Source organism: Sinocyclocheilus rhinocerous, unplaced genomic scaffold, assembly GCF_001515625.1.
Source record: "Sinocyclocheilus rhinocerous isolate Xijiao unplaced genomic scaffold, SAMN03320098_v1.1 scaffold557, whole genome shotgun sequence".
Taxonomy (NCBI): Eukaryota; Metazoa; Chordata; class Actinopteri; order Cypriniformes; family Cyprinidae; genus Sinocyclocheilus; species Sinocyclocheilus rhinocerous.
Window position 1 is genome coordinate 818,282 of NW_015633548.1, and position 17,313 is coordinate 835,594.

At 37.8% G+C, this 17,313-nt stretch overlaps 3 protein-coding genes across 3 annotated transcripts in view; 1 reads left to right on the plus strand and 2 right to left on the minus strand.

The window, feature by feature from the left end:
• The window catches only part of nkrf (NFKB repressing factor), a 4,836-nt gene extending 1,061 nt beyond the window's left edge, over positions 1–3,775 (plus strand). Inside the window, exons 2-3 of the mRNA XM_016558214.1 lie at positions 306–430; positions 667–3,775. Of these exons, the coding sequence (XP_016413700.1) occupies positions 306–430; positions 667–2,891 (2,350 nt within the window). The 3' untranslated portion in view covers positions 2,892–3,775. The remainder of the gene's footprint in view (positions 1–305; positions 431–666) is intronic.
• Positions 3,776–3,798: 23 nt separating this feature from the next.
• Positions 3,799–8,182, minus strand: ube2a (ubiquitin-conjugating enzyme E2A (RAD6 homolog)). The gene is made up of 6 exons (XM_016558217.1): positions 7,958–8,182; positions 7,657–7,737; positions 7,237–7,262; positions 6,354–6,443; positions 6,175–6,263; positions 3,799–4,808 (listed from the first exon to the last, which is right to left on the minus strand). The coding sequence occupies exons 1-6, from the start codon at positions 7,999–8,001 to the stop codon at positions 4,680–4,682; spliced, it is 459 nt and encodes a 152-aa protein (XP_016413703.1). The 5' UTR covers positions 8,002–8,182; the 3' UTR covers positions 3,799–4,679.
• Positions 8,183–8,574: 392 nt separating this feature from the next.
• Positions 8,575–16,232, minus strand: LOC107744523 (uncharacterized). The gene is made up of 16 exons (XM_016558215.1): positions 15,649–16,232; positions 14,862–14,967; positions 14,380–14,593; positions 13,910–14,052; positions 12,982–13,141; positions 12,834–12,889; positions 12,521–12,723; positions 12,331–12,441; positions 12,120–12,245; positions 11,853–11,960; positions 11,600–11,758; positions 9,892–10,459; positions 9,723–9,786; positions 9,461–9,636; positions 9,271–9,359; positions 8,575–9,175 (listed from the first exon to the last, which is right to left on the minus strand). The coding sequence occupies exons 1-16, from the start codon at positions 15,829–15,831 to the stop codon at positions 9,083–9,085; spliced, it is 2,559 nt and encodes an 852-aa protein (XP_016413701.1). The 5' UTR covers positions 15,832–16,232; the 3' UTR covers positions 8,575–9,082.
• Between the last annotated feature and the right edge of the window lie 1,081 nt (positions 16,233–17,313).

Sequence of the window (17,313 nt, forward strand, 5' to 3'; positions counted from 1 at the left end):
TGATTTATTGTTATTTCTACACATTGGCTAATTTGTCCGTAACAGAATTGACAAACAATACCATAAAGACGTCTGTTTTTTCATTAAAAGTAAAAAAAAAAAGGAAGTAACTTGTGTTTGGCAAGCACTGAATTATTAAAATTAAATATGTTTTCAAAAAGATACTGGAAAAAAAATCTGTTAGTGAAAAGTTTTATTTTCTTAACTTTCTGCAATGCCAAATGTATCTCCAATTATAGAATCACCCATAAATAATGCCTACCAAAGCATGTCGTCAACATTATGGCTGTTCTTTCTTGGGCCAGGTATGGCTCCCAACTGATGCACAAGGTGCTAGAGATGGCAGAAGGCATTGATGTTGGCGAAATGCCCTCGTATGAACTAGTTCCAAACGCTGAAGCAAAAAAGAGGCCATATTCATCTAATGGAAGTAAGTCTATCAATGCTTGAAATCCGTCTATCTGTCTGTTTATCGATCGATCAATCTTCCTATCTATCACACAAACATTTTTATAATACATTTTTCAGCATTGAAACATTTTGTGGGTGTTTTGCATCAAATAAACAAACTAAATATTTTATGAAGCATTTAAACAAGACTAAAATATAAGTAATCATATTTGCATGCAAATGGTTATTTTAATCATGTATTATTTCATATCTCAGGTGAAGAGCCCATGAAGAAGATGCCTGTGTCAAAATTCACATCCAGACCTCGATTTGAACCGGTACACTTTGTAAGTGGCGGAAGCAACGGCAGTGGAATCGGAGAAACGGACGAAAAAGAAAACGAGAAGGAGCGCAGGAGGAGTGAGATGAATGACGTAAGACAAAGGGAACCAGATCATCCGCCATATAACGGTAACCGTGGCAACAGCTCCTCTTTCTCCTTGGGCTCCCTTGAGACCGGGAGGTACGGTTATGATTCTTGTCCTGAGCACAAAAGTAAGGATATGGCCTCGGGCAGCACAAGTGGGCTTGGCTACGGCAGCAGAGGGTCCACCCCGAACTTCATGGGCAAAGTGCAGCAGGAGTACACCGCTAGATATGAGGCGCATACTGCCAGACAATCGGACTCATACACACAGGCAGGCCGAGCTGATGGATACGGAGGTTCTGGACAGTCTGGAGCCTGGGATAGCGGACGGCGTGGACTGGGATTTGGACATCAGGATAGGCCGACCTCCAGCAAGGCTTTCAGCAGGGTATATGACGGTCCAAGCAGAGGCAGCTCTGGCCTTCTCCCAACACCTTCACTGCCGTCTTCTATCCCCACATCAACAACTGATGAAAAACAGAGGCTGATTACCAGAGTATCATCTGCCGTTGCCGTTACCCTGAGAGATCCTGCGTTCATGAGTGGACCCGACACACCAAACTACAATTTCATGCTCAGCCGCAGCATTCAGGCTTGCAAGACAAACCCAGAGTACATCTATGTTAATTTAAGAGATATTCCACCCGCCGACCTTCCTAAAAACAGAAAAGTACCCTCTGAAGGATATGCATGTGAACTGAGGTGTCAGTCTGTGTACCTTGCCACTGGGTACTCTGGGAGCAAAAACGGTGCCAGAGACCGAGCATCAGAACAGGCCGTCAAACTGTTCATGAGGCCGGTGGAAATTCGTGTCCTGCAACGGCAGTACAAGCGTACTTACATTAATGACATGGTGGTGTGCCAGGTAAACACTCCAAACCCAATCCTTCCCCCACCTCTTCGCAACCCCGAGGACAAGCCTCCCCCTAGTACCAAGGGCCAGTATGAGCCTGACCGAAGCAAACACTGGACAGAATTTGTAATCATGGAGAACGCACACGATGCCATCTGTATGCTTAACAACTCGGCTGCGTTCAACCGCATGAAAGTTGATTATACTTTTGACCCGGTTCCCAACAGCAATTTATGGCTCTGTAGTGTGTACTTACAGGATGAGCTGGTGGCGCAAGCCAGAGGGACCAAGAAGAGCTCAAAACACGCAGCAGCGGAGGAGGCGGTAAGGAAGTTGCGAATGAACCAGGCTGCTCGTCAACAAGAGCAACAACAGCAGCAGAATTTTTCGGGAGGGAACCACACTTCAGACCAGCCTGGTAGTCGCTACGCCCAGCAAAGCAACAAGAAAGCGCAGCTAGGTGAATTGGTCATCCTTGAAAACTCAGATAACGCTATTTGCATAATAAATGACACTGCTCAATTTAATAAAGTGCTTGCTGACTACAAGTTCATGGTTCTGCCGGACCATCGCTGGCGGTGTGAAGTTTACCTCGACGGTCAGTATGTGGCTGCAGGCCTTGGACCCAAAAAGACGGTGAAGCACATTGCAGCAGAGGAGGCCCTCGCCACACTTCGGCGCACACAAGCTGTGGTGAAGTCCAACCTCAGGAAGGAGGGCCACGTGGATGCAATTTCCCGAAATCAAATCATGGCTCGTTCTGGCGAGGAATCCATGCGGCAGGAGATCAAGGAGGACAACATTGGTAACCAGCTACTCCGGAAGATGGGCTGGACAGGTGGTGGTTTAGGAAGAGAAGGAGAGGGCATTGCTGAGCCCATCAAGGTCAAAGAGCAGTTTACCAGGGAAGGACTCGGTATGGACATGGACAGGCACAGTAATCAGCTGACTAAGCGCGATATTGAGGAAATAATTCGGAATTATGCGAGTTCTGACCGTCAAGATGACCTGCGCTTCTCCACAGAGCTCAACAATGAAGAGCGCCGGCAGATACACCAAGTATCCCAAAGATACGGGCTGCGCAGCAAATCGTATGGACAGGGTCGACAGCGCTTCCTCGTGGTTAGCCGCAGAGTTCAGAAGGAACAGCTGATTGGTCAGCTACTGCAAGAGGGGCAGGTGGGACGATATGAACTGGTGAAACCTCAGGCTTCACAATGACTAGGCTCAACAGACCTCTGAGAAACCAACAGATGACCATTAATAAAAGCAAAGCGGTTTTACTTGTTACTTCTCCTGTTAATTTGTTTCCAAAAAGTGTAAACGATTTTTTTTTAAAACCGAAGGTGGACTGAAGCCTGGAAAATCTGTCAGTTCTCAATGACAACAGTGTGTATCCTTTGCCACTCTTTACCATGCATTTCTGTACAGTTCGTCCAGATTTGCTGTTGGTTAGTTTGAGACCATATGATGAACACACATTACTAACTAAACTTTGTCATATCACGTATCCTGTGAATGATATTTATTGACATGGATATTAGTGGGGCCTTTTGGCAGCATGTGCTCCTCTCTGAAATGACATTCCATTTTATGTTTTCACAATGGACAATATATCATTCACTCGGTGTCATTCATTTGTTGTAAGATAAACACTTGAAATATGAAAATAACCTTTAAGTAATTACAAAACAGTATATTTTTTGTCATTTTCTGGTTGTTGATTGTAGAATTAAATATTTATCTCAACCTTAAATCTTTCAACTCCCTGTCTGGCAAATGCCTAAGCAGCAATCCCTGTGAAGTTGTTTGCCATTGCGAATACTGTCAACCAGTCTGCTTGTAGTGACATTAAATTTAGTCTGGTCGTTGTCCATTTCCTAGTTCATTTAATGAAATGTAAATGCTTATCTTTGTTCAAGAACAAACACCATAGAGTTCATTTTACTGTTTATTTACAAGAAGTGAGAAAATGTACAGTTTCTTACATGGGTTACTAGTGCAAAACAGACACTCTTGGTAAATTAGGGAAAAAATGAAGATTAGCTTAAATGGATACTGCATGACAGCATCACATCCATATGGTTGGAGAAGCAATTTAATGTGAAAATAAATGGCACTTTAATGGAACTTAAGAAAACGAGCAAAATAACCATGCATCTGGGGTGCAACAGACACAAAATAGTGAATACAGAAAAAAGAAAAGCAACACACACTCAACTATGCCAATCTGTAATATTCTGAATCCCAGGCCTCAGGCATGGGGCGTTGTGGGACAGACAGATCACTGTGTGTGCCTTCAAACAATTACACCGTGTCAATAGGCAACACCTTAAACAACAGTATGAACTGCTTAATTAAAAGAACAAATCACTTGCACTTGATTAAAAAGGGCCATTTCCAACATTTGGTACATTACACTTTTCAAACTGGTTTTAAATGTTCAGGTTTTCCAAGTGCAGTTATAAAGGCATGTTTCTGAAACATGTAAGCTTTCCATAGAAGACAATATATATGCTAACCAACATCCATCTTTAATGTCCTTGCAGTTTCATTTGGAACTCTGAACGACACATTAAGTGGCATTCGGTATGACACTTTTGCAGAGACTCAAAGAAATCAATCTCTGGATTCAAAACTTGAATTTATACTGAAAACAGCAACCAACATTTTAATACCCAAAATGAAATCAGCCCACAGTGTAGGAGCAACTCATAAAACCAAAGAAATAAGATGACAAAAATGAGGGCAGGCCAAATAAAAGCAAGTAACCCTAGCAACAATATTCTGTAAAACTAAGGTTTATCCTCATCCAGGATAAGGTTCTGCATGAAGAGGGAGACCACAACACAACAGCACTCTAATCTTGCAACAGCTACAGAACAGACAATTCTACAGAGTACGTGGAGAATGATTCAAAACATGATGTGTTTTATTTTATTCTTTGCAAGGTGGTGTTCCTCTTGTTGGCGAGGCGGACTATTGTTCGTATGTGAACTGTAAGGAGGGTCAACAGTCACGCCAGCTCTGTTCCACAATGGCCGACACACGCTTCTCATACTCTCTCTTGTTTTCCTGATACAGCTGAGCTGCCTGGCTGTTGGCAGGGCTGTTTGGGTTTGGCTCATCCAGTAAAGACTGTGACAATGAAAGGTATGTTAACAACCTGAATAATGTACTAACATTTTTTATAAAAAACATCAAAAAGGCATAAAGAAAAGTTTCAAAGACAAAAAAAGAAAGTCATGTTAATTAGATTCAAAATTCCAGACTTCTCTTTAGATTTTAAATTCACAATATTGAATTTACAATTTGTTACATTCCCAATACTACAAACTAGTGTTGTCACAGTACCAAAATTTCAGCAGTCGGTATTAATACCACAGTAAATTTCACAGTTTTTGGTACCATAGCAAAAACTATTTGTAGCTTGTACCCTTAAAATATTTTTCAATTGAGTAAACATTGCTTTAAAAAGGTCAAGTGAAAAGTAATACAATTAAAAACAAAGAAATGTATTGTATAGAACAAGTGGCAAATCTTGCAAGATCTATTTTGGCATATCAGATTTTTTGTTTGTCCCATCCACTGCTATGGTTATCACTGAGACAATCATTGCAATTTCAGATTCAGTCCCAAATAGTTTGCACTCTTGCCAAAACTCCCATTATAATCAATAAATATATCTACACTGCACAATGAATCTCTTATTTACATGGTCATAATGAAAGCACACAGAACTTTAAACCTTCTGCTGAATAAAAACTCCAAAGTTTTGAGCAGGATTCTCTCTAACTCTACACATCTGATTGATCGGAGTGTTCACACGTGCCACCAGTCCTGTAGAATGTCTATCATTACATTTTAAACATTTCAGTATTGACTTAGTACCGAAGTACTGGTACTTTTGACTACTACAAAACAAAACCTGAATGAAGAAATTCAATTTGAATGTTTCTTTTAATTACTTATATGATACTGATTTGTTTATTTAATTCTAAAAACAAAAGAAAAAAAAAAGTACTTTTCATTGCAAAATGACTTAAAAATCCACCAAGCATAGGGTAAAATGGTGACACCTGATTACAAAAAAAACCCTTGTATGATAATTTTTTTTTTTTTTTTTAGAAATTCTTAGTTTTGTATTTTAGAAAATAGAATGGGCCAACAATCTGGAAACACAAACATTTTTAAATACTCAGTTTTCTTTTTTTTTCCATACTTATCCAGACGTGGAAAATAGTCAAATCAGGTTTCATACATTTCCATACTGTATAGGAACTAGGGCTGGGTATCGTTCAAACATTTTCTATATCGATACTGATACCGATACCTTGACTTCGATACCGGTTCCTGAACGATACTTTTTCGATACCAATTTTATGAAATCTATTTGAACAAGATTACATTATCTAAAAAAAACCTTTAGTTTTATTTTTCAGCTTGTTGATGTGAACCCCGCAGTTTGTGCAAAAAAGCAGAAAGAAGTGCAGACATTTCATACCTGTATTGAGGTTAAAATTGAGGAAACATCATATGTTGGACTCCAGCGATTCTGAAGAATGTCCAAACATATACTACCATCTGCATAAACTGAACACAAAGAAATACAATTAGATTTTATGGTCTACTGAAACAAACTTCATAAATGCAATACTAGGATTTTAGAAATATAAAACTTACCATTAGGGTGAAACATTTTGGAGACAAACCGGACTGTAGGAGGTTTGTTTGGATATTCTTCTGTAAATTCTATTGTGAGTTTGAAAGTTCCTATGACAAGCAGAAAAAGAAAATATGAAGCAAAACCATTTGCCACATGTAAGCAAAACAAACCATACCATGCCAAATACTAGTACACAATTATACAGTGGCACATACAGTATAATCAGTTGTCGGCATTTGGAACCCGAAGCGCAATCCTTATTCAGCTGTCAGTGTGGTTTAAATGAAGGTTTACATTATATTAATCTGATCAAATGTGACAGTGAAGACATTTATAATGTTACACAATTTGATTACAAATTTAAATAAATAAATACTAATGTTATGAAATATTTTTTTAATTATAGCATTATACAAAAGTTTGGAGTCAATAAGTTTTTATTTAATAGAAACTGATACTTTTATTCAGCAAGGACACATTAAATTGACCAAATGTGACAGTAAAGACTTAAAGATAAGTAAAACCTAAAAAAAAACTTAAAAAATATTAACAGCACAACTGTTTTTAGCACTGATCATAGAGACATGTTTCTTGAGCAGCAAATCAGCATATTAAAATGATTTCTGCAGGATCTTGTGACATTGACGACTGGGGTAATGTTGAAAATTGGGAGCATTGCCATCACAGAAATAAATTTGTCATTTTAAATAGTACTAATATTTTGCAATATTACTGTGTTAACTGTATTTATTTATCAAATAAAAGCAACCTATGTGAGCAAAAATAATAATATTTTTTTTAACTGACCCTAAACTTTTGAAGTTATTTCTCCAACTGCCGCATTAAAACAGAAAAAAATATTTTGAAATAAACATAACAGTTTGTGTTTTCTTGACTTACCATCTTCAAAGGGTGTTCCTTCAGGTCTGTAGGCAGAAGAAATGGGTCAACATGTCAGGTTACACATAACACTTGAAATGACAGCAAGAAACAAAGCCAAAATCACCAGCCCTGCGCATTAACGGTACTGTAATCCAAAAATAACAAGGCACACAGTCTACGGATATGACATTATAACCTGTTTCCTTCACCACAACAACACAACACACAGCTCTATTCAGGACACCGTCACTTCAAAGATCAAATAACCAGCTCCTCTTATGGGGGACCACTGGCCATCTGGCCTACGTAAAACTTCTTACATTATCGCTAACAAGCTGGATGTCATCTCACAGACCTCGAATAGTCCGAGATAAACAAAATTGCCAGTGTGTTCTGTTCACTGCTCATCGCTGTCAAAAAAAGGCACATGATACAAACCCAAAAATGACAGCGTTCCAGACCATGATGTTGTTTTCCGACGGGGCTCCGCTAACTCCTGCCGGTGGATCCTCCTGGAGACTGAAAAACAAGTTACCCGGAGAAGTTACATTACATATACTACACCTCCATCACGACAACACTAAATACTGCACAGATAGCATCCAAATACACGATCGGAGAGGAATAATGACGTTTATAAATGGCAGTTGAGGGGGAAAAGTCGCCATGTTAAAGCCCGAGAGCAGCCGGTGTTCATGCAAAAAGCTACCGAGGGCCTTTAGCATTTTCTGTCGCTTACCGTTTAAAATCTCTCATCAGACGCCGTCTTGCTGGGGTTGACATGGTTTAATTGGATAGCCAAGACGTAAACATAAGGTATCGACGTTGTTATTTTGAATCAGGTTCAATTATTTTAATTCAACGGACGTCGGCTTCGTCGATTCAGTTAAATATCGATTTTAGCCGTTCGCTTGCTTGGATCCTCCTGCCTGTTTTCTCTACTAAACCCGTCTCTCTGGGACTGGACCATACCAACACAAAGTGGAGGACAAACAACTGCTCGATGATATAAAAGTGAGCTCGTTCACACAACTGTAAACCTATTCGTGGTTTAGAAATGAGTAGTAAAGCATATGTGTGACTGGCTTTATTAATTCGAGTGATTTCAATTAATAAGAAATACAGATATATTTAAAGCCGTTTACAGGAAACCCTTCAAACATGTACAGTTGTAGCAGCTTAACATAGTTACGTCATGAGTTTGACAGTCATGGTAGGTACAGGAGCGTTCAATATTGTAACTTACAGTGGAATGGCTTAAGAAAAATATATGTGACACAACGTTAACTCAGTTACATTTTTACTTATTTTACAGTTTACTAATGTGCAAGAAATTAAATCACTCGCAGTTAGTAGTAAAATATATTTATTGTCATTATTATTATTCGAATACATTCCTCACAGACCATGTACTGATTAAGTCTTGTAAAATTATCATCAGGATCACAATGACTTTATCTGTTTTGTCCTGAGTAACCTGTGCTGTTTATTAAAATAGAAAATCAGTTCTTCACAGTGTACATTTTTAAGGTACGAAACAAAAAGTGAACTTACATACACAGTGATCATTTTTTTAAATGCGAGTTAAAAAATGTACACCAAAGTATTGGTGACATTATTGAAGTGAAACATAATTACAGTACATTTGTTAAAATGCTACATTTAACAGAGGCTGGCATTTTTGTTCAATTAAAAAAAATTATCAAGAAATCTTAAGTGTTCACATTGCTCAAAGTGAAAGTAAAAGGCTGACCTCTCTGAGGTATATCACAATGCATCCTTGAAGAATATACACATAAAATATTAAATAATGCACATTTTAAAACATTAGACAACATGATTACATGAAAAAAAGATCTATCAATTATGAAACAAAATCCTTCACAGTTAGATTAGCTATTGCACTGAAGGCAGGCTGCCCAGGTAGGAACTCCCCAAGAATGTATGACAGCAGCATCTATGGACACACAAACACAAAGAATATCAATGTTAATCTGGATATTTGTTTCAAAATGGATTTAACCGCATAAGAAACTTAGCTAGAGTCCGCACATAAACCAGTTTCTTGTTCTCCTCAGTGTCCTGGAAGATCTTGAACACAGTTTCAACATCAGTCTTCTTGAGAATTAGAGAGTTTGAATCTAAAACCACCACAACAATTACTGGATATTGGTTAGGATGAAAGAAACATTTTAAAAAAATGAAGTGGGCAGTCTAAGGCAAGGGGAAATATTGCACATACATTTTGAATTTATAAGCTGCAAAGCCTTCTCCTTGGTCTCGTGTTTCTCCTCACTGTCACGTGGCGGCTGGATGGGCGCGTTTCCTTCTGGCCATATCTTTTCCCGGAAATTATCAATGTAGGACGCAATCTGAGCTTCAGTGGGATGCATCTTTTTTAAAAAGTTGTTTATTTTCCTGCATGGGAAGAAAGCTTATGCTTATCTTCACAACTAAAGCTGAATAACTTTGGTGTTTGAATAGATATGGAATGGGATACTTACTTCTTTACCAAAGGCTGGACTGCTTTTAGAATGGCATCAACAATGTTAATGAGGACTGAGTTACCTGAAGATGGTAAAGACAAATATTGAATGGCAAAAAAAAAATCAGTTTTAGTTTCGGTTCTTGGCTATCATAAAAGCCAAACAGAACAAGGAAGTTACATCATACCCGTTATTTCCTTAACTAACTCAAATATGGCTTTGGTGGCCTCAACTTGGTCCCAGTTGTTCTGGGGTTCTTTTTTCTGTGCCTGAGGCTGATTTGCCATCTCGTCCTTGAGCTGTCCCGTTTTCTCTTTTACTTTGACCTTTTGAGGTCCATTTGACTTTGTTTGAGTTAACTTTTCTTTTTTGTTTGTTTTGCCCCCAGACTGAGCACTTGTAAAGCCATCGACTGAGTCAGACTGTAAACCTTCAGTATGGTTCATGACTGAGCTTAAGATATCACTGGAGTGTCCTGAAGGACTGACTAATTTTGACCTATTAACAAAGATACCTAAACTTTCAGCAAGACTCTCTAGTCCATCTGAAACCACATCCTGCTCATCAGAGGTCTGATCTTCCATATCTGGTTCTCTACTTTTGAAGGTGTCAGTTTCTTCGTTTGGTCCTTCTACAATGCCCCCCTTTGGCTCTTCATCTGTGTCGATGCAGGCTGGCTGTGCTGTCGACTGTCCACTGTTATGAACTGAGGCTCCTGCTCCATCAAGCTTTTCTTCTCTTCTGGGATTATGGGACTGGGAAAAAAACATAGTATCACCAGAGGGTGGCAGTATTCTCAATAATTTGCATTGCGCTGAAGCTAAAGGTATACACTGTGTTCCAAATTATTATGCAGGTGACATATCCAGGGCTGTCCTTAGCTGACGCGGGGCCCTCAAGCGTGGGGCCCGGTGCGACCGCACCAGTTGCACCCCCCTAAGGACGGCCCTGGACATATCAATAGAATTTTGGTACAATAAAGTCAGATTGTGTTGTTTTTCACATCTTTTTAGGTAACTGGTATCAATCTCAGACAGGTTTGTTCAATAGTTTGCCAGGTCTTCTTAGGTAAATGGAAACCCTACTTAAAGAGGTTGTTCGACATTATTAAGCAAGTCACAGTTCTCATATGTCATTTGCATAATAATTTGGAACACAGTGTATGTCTACTATAAATCAACAAACTTTAGCTCTTTGGATAAGACATCAAATCTTGATGCATGTATATTGATCTAAATACATACAATATTGATAAAATATATATATACAGTTCAAAAGTTTGGGGCTGGTAACACACAGCATACATTTTTTTTTAATCTTAATTACTCCAAACTTTTGACCTGTAGAATATGCTGTAAATCAACACAATTTAGCTCTATTTGGACAAGATTTCAAATCTTGCTGTATTTATATTGATCCAATTATATAAAATATTGTTATAAATATACTACCATTCAAAGATTTTTAAATGTTTTGAAAGAAGCCTCTTATGCTCACCAAGGCTGGATTTATTATCAAAAATACTCTAACAACAGTAATGTGAAATATTATTATTTTTTAAAATTTAATTCTATTTTAATTTAATACAAAATGTAATTATTTTTGTATGATGGAAACGCTGAATTTTCAGCAGCCATTACTCCAGTGTCACATAATGAATAATGCTGATTTGCTGCTCAAGAGACATTTCCTATTATTAATGTTGAAAAAGGTTGTGCTGGCTAATATTTTTTTAACCTTTTAACCTTTTTTTAACCTTTGTTAAATTTAATGCATCCTTGCCGATATTTACTTCTTTCAAATAAATCTTACTGACCTCAAACTTTTGAACAGTAGCATTTCATCAGTTTCATCATGAGGTTTCCATTAAGCTATTGACCTAAATCTGTTTTTACCTCATCCTCATCTTGGCCAGGATTAAGAAAGCTTGCAAGTCCATTCAGAAAACTCCAGACACCTCCCTTATGTTCCTTATTACTCAGCAGCTGTACAATGGGACACAAGAACTGGAATACAGGCTGAGTGTGACCAAGCTGTGCATCAGAAACCAGCTCCTGAAGAAAAATGAGAGGAAAACATTTCCAGGTATTCATTTCAACTGATAACCCCTTCTTTAATCCTAGATAGTGTGTGTGTGTGACAGCTTACTTGTAAAAAGTGCTCCAAGGCTGATCCGACTTCTTCTGCATATGCACCATCAAGATCCTGCTTTGTTTTCTCTACTATTGCAGATATAGAGGGCAAAGTGGAAGTATCCTTAAAAAAACAACAGAAAGAGAAAAAAACATTTTAAAAGCAAGCAACTACATACATTAATCAATAATAATGAGTAAAATATTAATGACTATAATACAAAATAGTATGGGTTTCGATACAATTGATGCATTGAAGATTCCTCACTATTTCCTCTCTCACCTGCCAGAGGCTGTGAAACTGAAGTATTTCTGATTGGGTCTTTTTTACATCCCAGTTGAGATTCTCAGGGTTATTTTTCTCCTCCAGGTGAAGCGTGAAACACAGCTCTTCATTTTCCTTTTGAACCTAAGACAATGGGGTTTTTTTACTTATTCAACTCAACTTAGCTTGTACGTTGTTTAGCTTTCCTTGTTTTAAACATATGCCTTACATTTGTAACACGGACTGCCCACTTCCCCACCCGCCACATCTCATAGGAAAGCCTAAACTCCATCATATCCTCTTGGACATTTGTTGTTAGGTAAACATCCGTTTCACTGTCCTTTTAAAAGAAAGCACAGACAAACTTAGTTGCACCGAAAGCTTAATTCAAATCAATTCAATATGCACGCTTTCCATACATAATCCATGTCATAGTCCATGCCGCTTCTAAAGGAGCCCTCTCTGCTGCTTGCACAATCATCTTCAATAACAGCAGATCTTCGTGCTGATAAAGCCCTCTGTAAAAGCTCTTGCTCCTTCTTCTTCTTATGGTTTTTCTTTTTGGCTTTCTTTGACTTGACCTTATCAACAAATTTAGAAAATCGTTCTTTGATCCTATTGCCTGCTTAGATAACATTGAAAAGGGTAATTAAATTACACTTTATTACATTATTCATGTACACTTACTGCTCATAAATCGAATTACTGAGATGAACGAGAAAGAAACATCACCCTTCTTCTTTTCTTTTGTGTCTTCAGACCGACCATCCTCTGCTTCATCTGTCAATCTGCGGAATTTGTGAAAACCAGAATTAGGCCACCAACTGAGATTAATATGATGATGAATATGCTAAAACTTTATGTTTTTGAGATAACTTACACTTCTGCTTCTTCACTTCCCACGGAAGATGGTGTGCCTTCCCTATCTGAGTTTAGCAGGTCTCCTGTTGAGCTTTTAGAGGTTACTCTATCCAGCTGCAAAACCACCATCTGATTCAGGTTGTCTGGATTACAGAGGCATGTCACAAGCACATCAAGAGCTAGAGATGGACAACAGAAATAACAAAGAATCAGTAAATTAGTAGAAAATACACAATACAATTAGTACAGTATATTACAAATATTTCTTCAGGAGCAATGCTTTCTCTACTCCAGATGACTTGGTTTCTTATTATAACGAGGGACTGCCTGATAATAAAAAGAAATGTTTCTTGATCACAAAATCAGTATATTAGAATGATTTCTGAAGGATCATGTGACACTGAAGACTGAAGTAATGATGCTGAAAATTCAGCTTTGCATCTTAGGAATAAACTGAATTTTACAGTTTTAAATTGTAATAATATTTCACATTATTTTTTTTACTGCATTTTTGATTAGATAAGTGCAGCCTTGAAGGGAATATGTTAAGAAAGTAAAAGTTTAGTAAAGCACCAACAATTATGATTTATACAAAATTATACAAAATTAATTCTATAAAACAAATTTATATTAAATATGAAGTTGGAGGCAGTTAGAGAAAGAATTCACTGTCGCCATAACCAATGTGAACAAAGTAATGATTAGTTGTTTTGATATCCATGAGTATTGAGGCACACAAAAATAAAGACAAACTAGTTTGTAAAAGCAGTGAAAGCATGTTGAGACAATCTTTGAAGCATCGAGTGACAAACTAATGTTTGTTTCAGAGAAACTGTCCTAAACATAACAATGAATGCTACAAATGTTAATGCCAGATAGCTGATGAATGTTCCGATCATTAAAAAGATAATTAGAAAGTATTTAGCACAAAGGTCAGTAGGACTAACCTTTTGTAGCAACAATCTCAGTTAGGACACACTGGTAGAGTTTTGCTTCCCAAAGGTACTCTGGAAAAAGGTTTCGCACTAAAGCTTCAGAAAAGATCCTGAGGACTGCCATCTCCTCAGACCTTGAACCGAACACTGGAGAGCTGAAAATGGTAAACAAATGAACATGCCGGTTTTCATAATGACTCATTTTACTAGCAGTATTCCTGGAACTACATCAACTGATGAGTCATAGGTTAGGATGGAAAGTCCATGAGTTTTGGCAGAAATTCTTTGATTTTAAAACATGAGCTCAAGAATCATAAGACTCGGCTGCTGTGCTGATGGTCTCTAAAATGGACCGAGCATAAAATAGAACAGGAAGGAAAATGATAAAAAAAAAAAAATTGTGATTTCACTCATGTCAGAATATTTAACAATATTCTCAGAATAAATTAGGCATACATAACGACACAGACAAACTTGCTCACCCATCTGACTGCTTTGCGTTATGCAGGTGCTGAGTGAAGATCCTAACACAACCCACACTGGTAGCAGACAGATCAAAGTTCTTTGCCTTGCAAATGACTCTCTCGACTACCAGGTTAAACTCCGTCTGTAGTGCCCTATGAAGGGGCTGACTGTCGCCAAGTTCTGGGACTGTGTACCACGGCTGGACCAGGTGAGCATAGGCACATTTAAACACTGCAAAGACATTTAAAAAAATATATTTAATCATGCACAATTGTAATGATCCTATCACTTTTGGTGAGGAACTGAACGGGTATAGCATTTCCTCAAAGTGTTATGCCACACAAACCTATGAAATATTACCATATTATCTGATTTTCTGCTTCCTGTTCTATGTCATGTTTACAACAAATCTCATTGTCATGTCATGAAACTTCCTTCAGTCACTATCTCCAGACATGCTTGAGAGGGAGTGAAGCTTGCAAACAACAACATTATTTACCCTGGAGGAGTGACCTCTGTACATTTGGATAATGCTTTGTCTCGGACTCAGTTTGTGCGGCTGCATCAGTCTCATCACTGACACCAACATGGTGAGCTTTCTTTGTCTGAAACAGGAGGATTAAGGTGCAAGGGATTAAATTCCAGTAATTTCACTGATGATGTCTGATATCAGTCATGAATAAAGAAATGAGGTCAGTAAGAACAGAAATAAGGAACAAAAAGTGATCTGATGGTTTCTTTTTGACATGAGAACCGGAACTCTCTCAACCAAAGTGTTCAATAATTCCTAGTAATGATGCCGTCCAAATTCTTCCCACAGTTAGTTCTGCCTATAAATTGACTTTATTGTTATGCATCCATTTACAATAACCATTACAGGTACATATTCAATTGCCCTGCTAAAAAAATCCAACTTATGATAGAAGCTTTGTTTTGGGACACAGACAATGGTTTCTAGCTGGTCAGCAATGGTTATTTACATTGTGTAAGCTGGAAGACAATCTTAGACCAGCAAAAAACCAGGTACCAGCTGGTCAGTCCAGTCCAGTCCAACAGGTTTTTGGAACATAACAGTGGGTCAACCAGCTAATGACCAGCTTGAACCAGCTAATGGAAACGTTAGAAACCATGTTCCAAAATATAGTTAAGTTAGATTTTCCAACAGGACAGTGTCAACCACTCTATGCGCATGTTCAAAGTAGTAATAATAATAGCTAGGCAAAAATATTCTTAATGCTTTCAAGTACGTACGTTGATATATGCAGGAGCAGGAATAATCTTGTTACCTGTTGTTCTGTTTCTTCAAGTGTGTCATCAGTCTGAGTGCTTGTTTCACGGTCTTGCTTTTTGAAAGGGAAATTGAAAAAGCATAAAAAACAAACGAAAGCTTGTGTCCATATTTGTCCAAACTCTGAGAAGTACCAAACAAGTACAAATACAATGGCGAGGAAGCACCGCCAAGTGTACATTGTTAAAAAGGTCCAGGTTCAGAAAGAAATTCCTTTGCATTCGATTGCTTCATTCGCCCACAACGCAACACTTTATCCCTCTTCTCTCTGCTTCCATTCAGACAGACGAGACTCATAATGAATGCAGAACCGGAAAGTAAGTGTTTATGGTTTGAGGAACTTGCGATTGTAATATGATTGGTGCACTTGAAGATGTCGTAGTATTTTGCCCTCCCTAGAGCTTCTGCTTAATCTTTACTATAATCTGCTCTCTGTAGGTAATAATTGCATGACGCAGCAGTGATTTCATGAACAAATAGTTCTCGTTTACTTTCACTTTACTATTGACAACCGTTTACAGTGTAAAAAAAACGACTAGAGTAAAGCATGCACCATGCTATAACATCAAGCATATGGTGAAGTACTTTAACACATGCGACTTTCTTCAACCATGTTCGCCGCTGGGTGGCACACCTACATTTCATTTAGGGAGTGTTTTAATGTGTCTTCGCAAAACAGGTGGTGAGGATTTGTTCACTTATATTCATGTTCAAGGTGACAAAATGTTACATAACATCATTACATTTATTACGTATATTGTTAAATAAATGCATTATACCACACACACACTCTACCGCCTTATTAACATGGAATATTGAGATTTTGATAGTTCGACTCTAATGAACGAATCTGTGTTTTTAAACAGATCTTTAAATGAACGATTCGCTGTCGTTCACTTTCGCTTATGATTAACCCATTTGTGCCCAGATTTTTCTGAATGGTTTCATGCATATAGTCATGGTAATAGTGTCCTATGTGAACATGTTTTGCATTTATTTTCCCCAGGTTTTTGTTTCTTCTTCTTCTTGAAAATCGTATTTGAATGTGCGGCAACTATAGTTGCCGGTGGGCAAATATGTTGTATGCACCCCTTCAATGTCAAATTTGAATAGGAGAGCATTTGGCATCTAACTCAAAATAACTGCCTTCAACAGATCAATCTTTATTTATAAACAAATTTATTATGCATAAAAGTCGAACATTCGATGCAAACCCCAAAAAAGTTGCAGCTTATAATCTCTTGAATATGAAAACACAACAAATCCATTTGTCTTAAAGCGGTGGAACATAGTACAGAACAAAGTGCAGCCATTAAGTTGCCCCAACAGGGTATTGTGTATAAAGTTAAATGAAAATAAATAAATAAAAATAAATAGAATGAAGAAAATATTACATCTATATAATAAAAAAAGGTATACCTGAAAGAAAACGACGCATTTAACTGTTTGGCTACCAACATTCTGCAAAATATCTTCTTTTGTGCTCAACAGAAGAAAGTACAGTGGCCGAGAAGTGCAAAGCAAATCACAATTCTGAAAACAAAATAACAAATTACAAACGCAAATGCAAGTCTAAAAAACAAAATAACAATTCAGAAAGCACAACAACAATTCAGAAAACATTATAACAAGTCAGAAAACACAATGACAAATCAGACAAACC

What these genes read in the sequence shown, in the direction of transcription:
- LOC107744523 (XM_016558215.1), bottom strand. Translation starts at nt 15,831, where the DNA reads ATGTACACTTGGCGGTGCTTCCTCGCCATTGTATTTGTACTTGTTTGG. An exon ending in AACGCAAAGCAGTCAGATGG is followed by an intron (nt 14,053 to 14,379) that starts GTGAGCAAGTTT and finishes TACCATTTTCAG; the next exon opens with CTCTCCAGTGTTCGGTTCAA. An exon ending in GTCCAGCCTTTGGTAAAGAA is followed by an intron (nt 9,637 to 9,722) that starts GTAAGTATCCCA and finishes CTTCCCATGCAG; the next exon opens with GAAAATAAACAACTTTTTAA.
- ube2a (XM_016558217.1), bottom strand. Translation starts at nt 8,001, where the DNA reads ATGTCAACCCCAGCAAGACGGCGTCTGATGAGAGATTTTAAACG. An exon ending in TGGAACGCTGTCATTTTTGG is followed by an intron (nt 7,263 to 7,656) that starts GTTTGTATCATG and finishes TTCTGCCTACAG; the next exon opens with ACCTGAAGGAACACCCTTTG. An exon ending in CAATTTTAACCTCAATACAG is followed by an intron (nt 4,809 to 6,174) that starts GTATGAAATGTC and finishes TCATTGTCACAG; the next exon opens with TCTTTACTGGATGAGCCAAA.